Source organism: Manacus candei, unplaced genomic scaffold (assembly GCF_025592945.1).
Source record: "Manacus candei isolate 608988 ecotype Guabito, Panama unplaced genomic scaffold, ASM2559294v1 h1tg000050l, whole genome shotgun sequence".
In the NCBI taxonomy this organism is placed as follows: domain Eukaryota; kingdom Metazoa; phylum Chordata; class Aves; order Passeriformes; family Pipridae; genus Manacus; species Manacus candei.
In genome coordinates this window covers 8,053,783-8,068,184 of record NW_026138098.1, presented here as the reverse complement: position 1 = coordinate 8,068,184, position 14,402 = coordinate 8,053,783, and the positions used below count along the sequence as shown (strand labels likewise).

The 14,402-nt window shown below is 34.9% G+C and overlaps 1 protein-coding gene across 6 annotated transcripts in view; it reads left to right on the top strand.

Annotated features, from left to right (window-relative positions):
* ATRNL1 (attractin like 1) overlaps positions 1–14,402 on the top strand; it is a 466,156-nt gene that overhangs the window by 242,137 nt on the left and 209,617 nt on the right. For all 6 annotated transcript variants that reach the window (XM_051801056.1, XM_051801055.1, XM_051801059.1 and 3 more), the window contains exon 26: positions 9,287–9,365. In XM_051801056.1, the coding sequence (XP_051657016.1) occupies positions 9,287–9,365 (79 nt within the window). The remainder of the gene's footprint in view (positions 1–9,286; positions 9,366–14,402) is intronic.

Here is a 14,402-nt window from a genome sequence, read left to right as displayed (position 1 = left end):
GTATCAAATGTATACTCACATATATTTCACACAGGTATACTGGAAGTTTTTTTGAGTGGAATCGAAGTGTACATACATAAATGGTCCAGGCTTCAGTGATGCAAACTTCTTGGATATTTTAGAAAATAGTATAATTGGGATAATTCAGACTTACCTTGTGGATGTAATACTGAGCTTGGATCACACGTGTCCTTCCTTACTTTTCGGTTGTTGTTTGGCTGGGCAGTTTTTGATGACCTAATGGTTGGTTAATGAGAATTGCTCAAAAAAGAAAATAGTACAAACTGTGCAACAGAATTCAGCTGCAACAGGTTGATGGTATCATCTCATGATCACAGCCAGGTTAGAGTTGTTCAGGAAGTACCTAAAAGCTAGTGCTACCTTTGTGAAGTTGGAATAAATTGTTTGATTTGGTATTTGAAAAGATATATGAGATGATTTCTTAAAGGGGCTTTACTTTTAATGTTTTATAAAATATAGCTGTAACACAGGTCATACGCTATGAGAAATGATGTTTGGGTCAGATACTGCTGGAGGATATAAAATTCCACACCCTCCGGAGTATTACTGATTCAAAAAATGTTATTGCAAGTTCTGAGATTTAGGCACTATCTATCACTTTTAAAAGACATCCCTTAAGAATTTTTGCTCATGTTTGAGTGTGCCATTCAGTGGCCAGCGTCATGATGCAGCTGTGTGATCTGTAAAGATCAATGGTCTGAGATTTTAGTAGGTTTCTTTACTTTAACATAAGTTAAAACAACCCTATGTTTTCCAGGTAATTTTCTTCATAAGACCAGGAAATGAGCTACTTTCTGAGGAATTCCTGTACAGTCTTCCTGCCATAGTCAATAATAGTCCTCCAAGATAGAAGTAAATTTTCATCTTCATATCCATCTACTGTGTGGAAGATGAAATTCTGTAGAAAGGTCTGTTATGCTGGTCTGCCAAACTGCTTTCCTTCACAAAAACATTTGGTTCTAATGCACAGAAAATCAGGGATTTATTACACAAGAGTAAGGTTCCCCCTAACCCATTGTCTAGGAAAATATTTTATTTTTAAAGCTTGGGATCATCAATGATCAATATCTCATCTGCTGGGGAAAGAGAATGTGTTGTCTTACTTTCTGAACTGAATTTTTACTCAGCAGCCCAAGCAGTCTGTCCGTGGCTCCAACTCAGCCTTTCTTCTTTCTATTTTATTCTGAGAACAGGTACCAGTTACATCTGTTTCCAGACAGAAGTATTCAGTCTGTGTGTGATTCTAAGAGACAGATGCAGTATTTTCCTAAACCAGGAATAGGAAATTCTTTAGCTGTGTCCTCCTGCTCTCCTCAGTTAAAGGAACTGTTCTGATTCTGGGTGGAAATCTTCACAAATGTTTGATGTTTCCTTGGGGTTTAGCAAATTGTCTGTAGTGATGAGATTTGACAGGTGTTAGGCTGGCCTTGAAGAGCACTGTTTTGAAAAGCAGGTATCTAAAATCATTAAAACCTATTCTTTTGCATTTTTTTTTTTAACTAATACAGCCTTTTCTCACCTTAGAATAACTGTATGTTAGTGTTTTCTATAGCTGCAGAGATGTTCATGGCAATTCCTTTGCTGTGTGAACTGCAAAAAAGGGCAAACAGATCAGTTTTGCATATATTAAAGAAAAATGTTTTCAGTTGACTCTCCATATATTAATAGAGAGTTTTAATCCATGAGCTAAGATATTTCCATTACAGTCTTGTAATGTTTGTAAATCTTTAACTTAAAACCTTGGTCAGTAATTTTATGAACTGTGTCTTCGTGCAGATGCTGTTCCTGGTTAATCAACCATGACACAGTAAAACAAACCTAACATGGATATCCTTTTCCTTGCATTCTTACCAAACATAGTGTTCTACTTGAAAGACTAGATTAGTAGAAGGCCATATATTTTTCTTTTTAACTATTAAACTGTTTTTTTATAAGGTTGGTAGTTGTGGACATGTGAGAAGGGGATTTTAAAGGCAGTTGTGTGACTTTCATGAGACACTTCATGCAAGAATTATTTACAGGAATATATGGATTTTCAGGACTGCATCCAAAAATAACATTTTAATCAGTCATCTGGATAAGAAGAATTATCCATGTAATTAGTTTCAAATGAACTTGAAAGGTGTTACTTAACTGGTGTGAATTCCATTTGAGACACAAATAAATAAATACAAATTTGCATTTAAATTATTTTTGGTAATACTTGAAGATTTAAATACCATTGTAGGTAATATACTTCATATTCAGACATTTATTTCAATTTGCAATTTGGAAAGCAAGAGCTGGGTGCTCAAACCCTTTGTATGGCTTTTGGATTATAAGGTTCACATTTGAATTAAATTTCCCTTGGATTCTTTTACCTCATAAAGAAACTGCAGGGGAAAAGTTGAAACTCGAGAACTGTTACTTTGTTAAAACAAGAGAGGCAGGGAAAATCTCAGAATAGAACATAGATCCAGGCTGATGGGAAAAGCCCTGCCATATTTAAGGATGTGCAGCAATGAAATATTTGTAGCTGAAGAGGGAAAGATTGGGGCTGTGAGCTGATCATTCCAGAAAATGGAGTGTGGGAGCCAGTGCATGGAGCTGCTGATGCCAGTAGTATTTCTCCTGATTAGCAAGAATAAGGGAAGGACATTCCTGAATCACCTCAATGGCAATGCTGGCTTAGTCAGCTGTGCCTTTCCCTGGCTGTGCCAGCCAGCCAGAGCTCTCTTAGACCAGGAATTCAGCACTACTGGCTGATATGTCTTGGCTCTGCAGCCAAGATTGGTTTCCCTGACCCCACACAGTGCATTGCCATGAACTGGAAGATGCACTTCCTACTTCTTTGCTAGCCAAGACTACTTTCCTCTAAGTCTTTACACAATTTATAATTATAACACTCAATTCCCAGAATCGTTCGGAATTGCTAATCACTGAAACAGTCCTACTTATAATGATGTTTAAAAAACTTTATGATTTAGAGCAATTTAATCATTAAAAAAATTTTTAAAAATTTGTACTGCTGTCATACGTATCAGACTCCTAATATTATGTTTACAGTGCTTTGTGCTTCAGATAATCCTGTTGAAATCTTTGGAGCTGCTTGCCTTGTGTGTAGTAGTTAACACAAGGATGGTTGAACCCAGCACATCATAATCATAAACACAATGTTCTTGTCAAATTCAATGAGAGAAATCAATTGCTGTGACAATAATTGCTATTTAAAGTCATGGTGTTAGAAAAATAATTGTTCAATTATTTTTATTTTAGCATTGTGCTTGCTTTGTAACGTATCAATTAAAATGTTCTCTATTTGCCAATAAAAAGATAGTAAATAACAGAAAAGCAGTTCTTAGAAAAACAGTTAATGTGATCTGTTAGAAAACTTTTACAGTGTTAGTTTAAAAACATTAACGTAGGTATGAGACTTTTTTCTTTGCATGTGTCTACATTAAAAAGATTTATCATAAGTTTGTTTTATTGAATATAATTAATTGTTGCTCATGTTTAAAAATACCATATTTTAAAGGAGAAACATTAATACAGTGTAGGGCCACTGTTTAGACTGCTGATTAAGGAACTGTACATTTCTGTGCTCTTGTAAAATAAAGTGATGTCAGTGGGCAAGAGGTTTGTGGATCTAGAGGCATATTTAACTATTGTGTCTGCACAGCAAGATTCAAGTAATGAAGCAATAGTTGCCTTGATGACCAAACTCCTGTCTTCATAAAAAGACTCGGAGCTTTTAAAATATGTCTAAATATACACATCTGGGCAGTACATGAGTCTGCTATGCACCTAAATAACTTTTGTGAAAGTACTTTTGGGTGCTTATGTTTCTGTTAGTGAGCAGTGTGGATAAATAGATAACCTGCTGAGTAAAATGGTGCTGAGGACCTGACTCCCACACAGTGCATCGTGTGGGGGTTTTTTGCTTTGGTTTTTTTTGTTGTTGTTGTTTGTTTGTTTGTTTGTTTGTTTTTTGTTGTTTTTTTTTTTTGCATTGAACTACCTCTAGTTTAGCTTCATGGACTGAAAGGCCATGGGTCTGGAGTGCACGTCTTCCACTTGAGCTTCTGCATCATGTCTGCATCACCAAGACAGTCTGACGGGGCAATCAGGGGTTTGTTTAAAAGTCCACTCCAGATCCATGCTAAACCAGCCATGCAGGCACTTCCCTACAAAAGGACATGTCTGTCACACGTTTGAGCACTCTGACAGTTGAACAGCTGGTAGAATAATCTTGACAAACTGTGCTGGCCCAAATGTGCTGCTCCCAGGGTGGGCTTAACCAGGGGTAGCTTAGGGATGCTGCCTCACACTCAGCTGTGTGCTGATGCTGTGTCTTGTCCTCTGTCATGAGATGAGTAAACGTGATGGGTGCTTAAAGTAGAGTCTTTCATAATTTTTTATTTTTGTTTAAAGTATACTAGACTGAGTATACTTTACTCAGAAAAGAGTTTACTTTCATTCAATGTGGAAATTTATATTGAACTATTATGCAAATGAGTGGCTTAAGTAAAATCATAGGAACAACAATCATTCTTACATGAATGTTTACAAACTTTTTTCCCTTAGATTTTAATTTCTCTTTGCGTGTTAAATAATAAAAGAATGAGACAAGAAATAGCAAAGGGTGGCAGATTTTGTTTTGTTCTGTTTACCTCCCGTTTACAATATTGGTCCCTAAAATATTTATATTTAGTTCAGAAAACAGCTCCTTTTACATCACTGCAAAAATACGTAAATTATTTCACTTGAACACAATTGCTATTTTCATACAGTAAGTAACTTATAGGCATTAATATATAATGAAAATATGGAATTCTATAGTGTATTTATAATGCATTCATAGAGCTTAAGGCACAAATGCGTCATTAATTCATCTAGTCTAAACATGCTGACCGTTACATTTCACAGCTTTTCCCCTCTATTTATTCTTGTAATTTGAGTTTCTTTAAAGACCCACAGATTTTATTTAGATTTGCACATACCAAGCAGCAACATATCCTCTAATTTCCTTTACAGTTTTCGGTTTGCCTCCTAAACACACACACAGAAACTCATTTCTCGGCTATGGAAAACACTGTTCTCTCCTCAGCCAGTTCTGTGAACAGCATTAAGTATACCTAAATGTCACTTCTGTAAGTTAAAAACTTACTCTCTATCTTGCAAAAATAGTTATGCAGACAGTAATTATTCCTTGCAGTTTTCTTTTCTGTGTTCTATTAAATCAGCATTTCTCTTTTTGTACTACCTAGAGCCATTCTGGAAAGAGCATCTGCCTAGTCTGGACCTCCCTGCTAGGCCCTGTTGGATTCTTGCAGCCCTTTCTTGACCACTTTCCTCTGCTGTATTGGGCATAAAATATGTTCAAGGCATCTTCCTCTTCAGTTCATCTGTTCTCTAATTGCTTATTGTCTCCAAACTAATAGTAAGATGATAACTTTCATTCAGCCTGTAATACAGGCCACCAGTGATAAGTTTCTCATTTTCAAACATGCTTTTTTAGTGTTTCCTTCTATTTTCTTCCACATGGTCTGAAGGGGGAACTGTGCAAGGCTATGTCATTTTCTTCTGGGGGGTTCATTTCTTTGTTCTAGAGACTACAAAATCCTGATAATGCTTGGGCTGCTGTGATTTTAAGTGTTTCTTAGCATGACAACTCTCTTACTGGGAAGATTTACATTGATAAATGTAGAAAGTCATTCACTCTGTACTCTGGGTCAGCATTTCATAAACCATCTGCATTGCAAAGGCATTTATACATCTCTGGATATCACTGAGAGTCTCCACTAGAGAGTCAGAAATGGTGGACAAAATCTATGACTATTTAAATTTTGTATTCTCTATTTACCATTGATCCATTTTCTATATCTTAAATTATCTAGTCATTGCAGCATAGTAAAGTCTTCTTTTTTTTCAGTATATGTTTACATTATTTTAGGATACAGAAACATTTATGTGCTGCATAAAGGAGAGTCTTGGTATTTTCTCCCCATGGAAACTCATACACACTGTAGGCAATTTGCCACTTGATCTTTTTGAAAAGTGAAACGATTAGGTTTAAGTGCCTGTTAGTAAAAGATTTTCTCCAGCATTTGAATATTTATTGTGATTCTTCTCTTGATTCTCACCATGTTTTCCAATCTCCTTTAAGAAATGCAAATACCAGAACTTTAAGAACAAATCTGATAGTATCTGTTGTGACAATACCTTGTAGAGTGATAAACTCATCTCCCAAGTACTGCTTACTACTGTGCACCTGAGAAAGGTTGTTTTAACCCTTTTTGTTTCAGATCCCAGTAGTAATTCATACTGAGTTGGTCATTCACACTGGTCTCTAAATTGTTTTGGGAATTGCTTCATTCCAAGAGGAAAGTAAATCATTTGCAATGTAAATGAGGCCTGGATTCCTTGTTCTCCTAAGTATAACTTAGCAGTGATTGTATATAAAAAAAAATAAGTAAAAAATTGACCATTGTACAATCTCTTTATCCTCTGTGCCATTAACCATTATTAACCATTTTCTTTTCAGTCTTTGGGTCATGCATAGACCTCTCAGCTCTAATATATTTGTCCTATCAAACTTAGTGCATCTGATACTCTGGGAACCTTGCAAGCACATCTGGAAATTTCCTTTTCTGGTGTTGGTCCCCTTCTAAAAATTCCTATTTTAGCCAATTTTTAATTCATTTATTTTGCACTGCACTTTATTTTATTTTTATCTGTGTCACAAGAAGGAGCTAAGAAATATACTGGAGGGCATCCATCTATACCACTCCTACCATTACATTTTTTGTGATGTTAATGTCTCCATCATGGCTCACTTCAACTCCCTGTTGTTTTAAAGCTGAAAAGAACTTATTTCTACTACCATTTCATTCCCCAACCATGTTGACTGTATTCCTTTATACCTTTTAAGTTAGCTTAGTTTTTTTTGAGATGAGGCAATGGTTGCTTCAAGATACAGACATACTATAGATTTATGCACTGGCATCACAAGGCTTTCTGGTTTGTTCTTTATTCCTTTTCTAATCTCTTTTTACATCCTATTTTCTGTTTTGACTGCCACTAAACATTCAGTTGATATGTTCAAAGAACTATCTGCAATGACTTCAAGACCATTTTCTTGAGTGGTAATTGCTAATTTAGAACCTATCATTGTGTATTTGTAGCTAGTTGTTGATTTTTTTTTTCTTGTGCACATTGCCTTGGCAATTCATTGGCACTGAATTTCATTCTCTTATTTTATTGCCAAGTCACTTGATATTGTGAGATCCTTTGCAGTCAGCTTTAATTTTTATTGCCCTAAATAAACCAATGCTATTATCTCACCACAGCCTGGAATCAGGTTAGTTTGACAAAATCTGTTTTCCATGTCTTTTTTCTCTTCATTAACATGAATTTTGTTTTTTTTTTTTTTCCTTCTGACTATTTATATTTAAAAAAAACCAAACAAAACAAAACCCTTAGAAGAAAGTAAAATATTTACTTGCAGGGAAGAGATTATACAAAAGTCACATTATCAATGCTGTAATTTCCAATGATTCATAGTATTTTATGGTTGTGTCTTTGAGACACTCATCTCTGATTTTGATGTTGCATATAAACTAATTGACGTTTTGACTGATTACAAGAAAATTCAGTGTGTGGCCCAGATCCATTGATGTATAAAGCCCAGAATCAATTTGTCTGAACACTTTCAGCCACAACCATGAATATTTTTTATTCTACTAACTTAAGAGAACTGCAAGAAATTAATAAATGTGTAGGGCAAAATTTTCTGAGGGTAGAGATCCAGTTCCTAGCCATAATAAAGCAGTCACACTGTGCAAGGAACATTTTGTTTCTCCTGTCCAGCTGTCTTGAATGTATTAACCTTTTCCAAAATGCTGGAGCACTGAGTTCATAATTTCAGAGTCGCTGTTGTTTCCCTAGTTAGAGGGTTTTGGAAGGGTGGTGGAGGAGGAGAAGATAAGGTAAAGTGGCCTACCCTTACTTCATGCTGAGAATCCTAGTTTGTAGCATCATGTCAGTATGCTGATGTTGCCCCTAAGCATCTGTTGCAGTAACTACCTAGACAGTACAGTATATAGTACAACTTTCTACAACTTTTCTTTAAAAACGTTTCTGGGAAATAGTATTTGTGAGTAGTACTTGATTTAAAAAGCTTAAAAGATGTTGCTACAGAACTGGATTTGTTCTAGTGGTCAGTGGAGATTTTTTGTTCTGGACACCAAATATAAATTCACAGTCAACTCGTACTTGTTTTCAAAGGGGACTGGAGAGAGGGAGACATTGGTGTTATTTTGCACTTATGCACAGTACTCCTCTGAACTGTACTACTTCAGGAAATCTTGGTGTTTCCCATATTAAAGAGTAAATTTTGAAGCTTTTTGCAGAACAAAAAAGTTGTGGATACCTAGCATAATTCAATAGTTAAAGGGTTGTATTAATTGAAACCAGCATGTACAGCAGAGGTGCCAATATGACTGAAAGTTCTTCATGCAACTATTAAATCCAGATAATTTTATAAAAGAAGCTGTCTAAAATGTTAAAAGATCATCTGAGTGCTTACATTCGGTATCAGCTTTAGAAACCTTTTGTCGGTATCCAGAAATTCACTAAAAGAGCTTGAATTCAATGATCTTTCTACCAAAATACTTCATGGGTTAAATGTTACAATACAAAAACATTGAAGCCAGAGGGAAGGCATATGCTTTGATTGTGAATTGCAGGTGTTTAATAATTTTATTTTTTTTTTTAACTTCTTCTGTTGTGTCTTTGTGGCTGTAATATGGTGATGTCCTTGGAGATGTTTTCCCTGGGGAATTAGCAATAGAAATTCTCACTATAATAAAACAGGCCTATTTTCATGTGCAAACCCAGTTCCTCAAACTAATTATATTCCCTGCGTAGCTATTGTTCCTGCATCTCAGGAAATTATTCAGAATTTACAAAGTGAGAGAAATATAAATCGGTATAATTTTTTAGTATACTTCCTCCTCTTTTCCCATCTACTAAATGTGGAACTTGCATTACATGTTTGTTGAGACTGTTGTGGGTATGTGTTCAGTTGTAATGGAGCTTATACTGTGCTGATGGAGACACTAATAACATTTCCAGGAGACAATTACAGCATTAGAGTTGTGCATTTGCTTTTGACTTTGAACATGAGTGGTTGACTTGTTTGTCATCCTGGTAGAGTTTAGTGTTCCTCTATTTATTTGTTTTGTTACAATTTGTTACAATTATTTTTTTTCTTTTGTAATTGCAGTTGTTTCTTATCCTTACTGCTGGTAGCTGCTGTCGTTTGGAAAATCAAACAAACCTGTTGGGCTTCTCGACGGAGAGAGGTATCAAAAACTTTATTGTAGTAGCTTTATCTTTCAGAATAAATTGAGAACTTTGATGAACTATCACACCTCCACTTTCTCCTGTATATGCAATTTAAATATCCTTTTTATACCCTTGACTTTTTATACTGAAGAAGAAAACTATTTCTTTCATCTGTCAAGAATTAGATAAATTGCAGCACTAGGCTGAAGAAAGCTAAATTTTCTTTATGGTGGCATATTTAGAATGGAATAGAATATTTCAGTTGAAAGGGAACTACAAGGATAATCCAGCCTGACCACTTCAGAGCTGACCAAAGATTAAAGCATGAGCATTGTCCAAATAACAATATCTTTAATACTGACAGGCTTGGGACACTGACCACCTCTCTAAGAAGCCTGTTCCAGTGTTTGACCATTGCTCTGTAAATAGATGTTTCTTAATGTCCAGTCAAATGCAGCTTTGAAGCATTCTCATGCATCCTATCTCTGGATCCCAGGGAGAAGAGATCAGCAGCTCCCTCTCCCTGTCCCCTCATCAGGAAGCTGTAGAGAGCAATGAGATTGCTTCTCAGGCTTCTTTTTTCCAAACTAGACAACTCCAGGTTTCTTAGCAGCTCCTCATAGGACATTCTTTCCAGCCCTGTCTCCAGCTTTGTTGCCCTCCTCTGGATGCACTCGAGTACCTTCACATCCCTCTTAAATTGTTGGGCTGCATACAGCACTCAAGGTGAGGCTGCACCAATGCTGAAACACATTTTTTGACTGGTTGGTTTTGCTGTTCTCTCAATAATCTCAAAATAGTAGTGCAGAAACATTGGCAAGCTGAATGAATAGAGGATCATAGTGTAGCATTTCAGGCTTCCAGTAATTTATTTAATGTTGTGACGCTGTGTTTTTATCAACAGTCATTGGAACACCGAGTAGGAGAAAACTCTCTTGCAAAGAGTTTATACTGTCTTCTTTTTTATTATCTCTTTTTTCTTGTAAAATTTTTTTAATTTCTGAGAAAAATTCTCTCTCTATGAATATCAGTATTTCCGTCACTAAAACTGTGATACAATTGAAGCCCTTCAATAAACACTCATGCATTAAATCACCTTATTCTGTTGTCTAAATTCTTACAGCTGTGTTCAAAAATTTGGATCAAATATTTGTTCTTATCTTTTTAACAAATCATTACACTTAGATGTGATCAAAGTTTGGTTATGTATGCTACTGCATGTATATAGCATGATTTTATACTGATAGTAGTTGTATTTCATTTTGTTCTCATAAATAAGATCTATAATTTTTAGACAGTGATTTTTCACGCCCTTGAAGTTTCTAATCTGGATTTTTGGAAAAAGCACTTGTTTAATGAACTGTAATCTTGATTTTCTTTTTTTTTTTTTTTAAAGGACAATCTTTTGTCTATTTAATTATTTCTTCTTAATATACAGGCACTATGAATGTTTGAATAACATTTTTTTACTGTATATCTACAGTGAATTTGTATATGCTTTAAAAGTGCCAGGTAACTAGCACTTATAATTTTCCTTCACTGAAATTATAGTTACTAACACCAAGAGTTAGCTTAAACTGGTGCTACAAAGAAAAATGTATATTATCAGTACTTATTTCCTTCAGGTATTTTTTTAATTCATATGAATATTGTTAAGCATTTTCAACCTCTAAGGGCAAATGCTCATCTATTTGTTATTACTTGAAAAATACAGATAAAAGTTACTTTAAGCTACAGTATTCTGTTCAACTTATTTCATTCAAATTTGTCTCAATACTTAATAGTTCTGTGCAAAATTGTATTGTGATGGAATGTAGTAATTTATTGATTTAATCTCTCATGTTAATAACATACCCATTTACAGATCTAGGGGGTCTAGTCTGTTTTCTATGGTTGCTTGCCTATATTTCTGAAATATTTTTTTAATGCTGTCTCGAGGCATCATCTGATAAAGAACACATTCTTGTATAAAAATTTCTTGAAGTTTTCCAAGATTTATTCTCTTAATGTCACCAAAAAGCATTTCTAAGATTATATGAAAGTTCATATAAGCTGGTTGATAAATGCAACATTACCATAAATCAGCTTAGTCAGAAGAGCAAAACAGAAAGACATACTTGGCAAGGGGATTAAAAGTCTCAGAAGTTCATGCTTTCCTTGAATATAACTAGAGAAACTTTGTTTTCTCACATAACTAGAGTGTGGTAGCATCATGAATCAATTGTAAATGTTCAAGAAATTCTCTATTTTCATTCTGATGTTGCACATCAACTGCAGTACATGTCAAGTACAAGTTTTTGATAATAGTTTCCTTTAATGTAGCTCAGAAAACTTATTTTTATATGGAGCCATATTTATAAGGTTTTCAATTAAGTGATACAGATAAATTGTATGAATAACATTACAGGAGAGGCAACCTATTGTTGAAAAGATTTCTGAAGTATCTACTTTTAAAGCCCATGACCTGGCAGATGAGCTTTTCGTCTTTTTCATCATTCATGAAACACAGGACTGTTTGACTCTTTAGATGTTATCCTCAATAAGGACAGAAACTACAGTAAGAAGTGAAATATAACAAGAACACAAACCAATATAAAAAAGCATGCTGTTAATAGCTATGCATCCATTTATTGTTCCTCTCAGTCTGTTTTCCCCTAAAGGAGGAGGAACATTACTATCCAGTTCTTGTGATCTTTTGGTAATTCATTTTATCAGGCTGTTGAGGTGAGCCAATAATTTTTTGAAGATTTGTAGAATCATATGTGCAGCTGAAAATTCAGAACCTTGTGCTGTTTTACCCTCTGACTAATGCTTGGCTACATTACTGATTCCAAATTGAATGTAGCATGACCCCAATCCAATACAAAGCAAGAGCAAGTTGTTTGCATTGTGCAGTGGGAATGTCTCAATTTTCCCAGTAATTTAGAAATTTTGTCTCCAGTTTCTTTCCTCATTCATTGTTCATTCAACACATATTTGCAGAGCACTGCCCAAATCTTACTGAGCAATTCTAATTTAGGCTCTATTATATATATGTAAGAAACTGTTATGTGTATATACATATATGTATATGCATATATATATAAATCTCTGAAAATAAATATATAGGTAGAGTCTTCCAAATACTTTAATTGATGTTTATCAATACTGGATTTAACTCCCGTTTCTCCATAGCTATTGGTCTTTTAATTTATTTAATTATAATAATTTTCCCCTAAGTCAAGTCCTTGAGTTTTGGTAATTTTTTTTTTTTTACTCTTAAAAAAATTTTGGTTCTAATTTTTTTCTTGCCTACATTGCTTTCTCTTAAGACATACTTTACTTAAGGCTTTTTGAACCTCTATATTTATACTTTAACTCCTGAATGAGCTTCTCTTCTTCTCTCCTGCCTTCTGAGAGGGCAAGAGACAGCAGATAGACTCTGTCTTACCTTATACCATCAAAGTTATTCACCTTTTACATTGAGGGAAAATGGAAAGTATCATTCTTTTATTTTATACCTCCAAAAAGATCAATGAAACTTTGAGCAGGAGAACATGAGCAGCCTCCTGCCTGCCATCCCTTGACACCTTCCCCCACTCATCCCTCCCATGGGTCTGTGTCATTTTAAAAAAGGTTTTTAAGAAGGGCTGAAGTAAGATAGTGGAATATTGCTCTTTGAGAGAGCTTGATCCTCGAAAGAAATAATACAGAATATGATGATTTCCAAAGCATAATTCTTATGGCACTATCTTTCTTGAGAAAAACAAACAAACAAACGAAAAACAAAACAGAAGAAACTTGGAACATTCATAACAGAGCACGATAAAATTTACAGATAAGCATGGAAATTCATACAGGAGTAGAAAAAGGGCAAGATATATCTGTTTGTCAAAAAAGTTAAAGGAGTTCCTAAGTATTGCAAAGTTTAAGAATAGCAAAACATTTTTCAGTAGAGTCCTACACTATGTTAGAAGATCAGATATGTTCTCTAGGTTATAATCTCCCACCCTTCTTTTTCCTCCAGAGACTCACAAATCTTTCTAGTAGTACGTTTCTCAGTAAAATTTGAGTTATTAGTTCACTGGATGAAAAACCAAGAGCTGTCATCTTCTCCCAAATGATTTGTTAAGCCTCTTGCATTTTATACCCTGAATTCACCCAAGAGCCCATCCATGAAGCTTCAATCTGACTCTGGTTTCCTCCTTTATACAAGAAAAGATATATCACCCAGATTTGCCAAATCAGAAAATTGAAGAGAATATTATTTGTTTTCCCTGCACGTTTCATACCTAAAGTATTCATTCAATATTCTGTTGAGAATGGGTACAAGACAATCTGTTCTTAGATCATTTTCCTGAAAAGCTTGATAGGTTGCTTGCCAGATTTGTAGTGGCTCAAAAGTTTTGTCTCATGAGCTTCTGATTTAAAGATACCACACTGCAGATAAAATTTGCATCCAAATGATTTCTTTTTTGATAGTGTGTTGAGGTTTTTTTTTTGCTGGATTACACTGAGGCCACTAACAAACTCATGGATTATAAACCACACTGCCTCTAGTTCAGGTATTTTTGTAAAGCATTTGTCCTTCAAACAGTTGCTGCTCAGATACCCTTTGTGCTATTCGTTCGAACAGATGTTTTCAAAATACATACATGTGCCAATGTGTTGGGTGTCCTTATATAGAATCTTAGAGCCACGGAATTGTTTCAGTTGAAAGGATCTTTAAAGGCCATCTAGTACAATCCTCCTGCAATGATCAACTTCAACTAGATCAGGTTGCTCAGAGCCCCATCTCACCTAATCATGAATGTTCCCAGGGATGGGGCATCCACTACCTCTCTGGACAACCTATTGCTGTGATTCACCACCCACACTGTAAAAAATATTTTCCTTATATCTGGTCTGAAATATATATTTGTGTATATTGGATCAGTCAATTAGTTAAAACACAGTTTTACTTTTTTTTTTCATTGAAAATAGCTTTTTTACACGTTATTATAGTTACACGCTACAAAAAGATTACATATCAAAAAGGTTACTTAAATTTGTATTTCCTCATATAATAGCTTAGA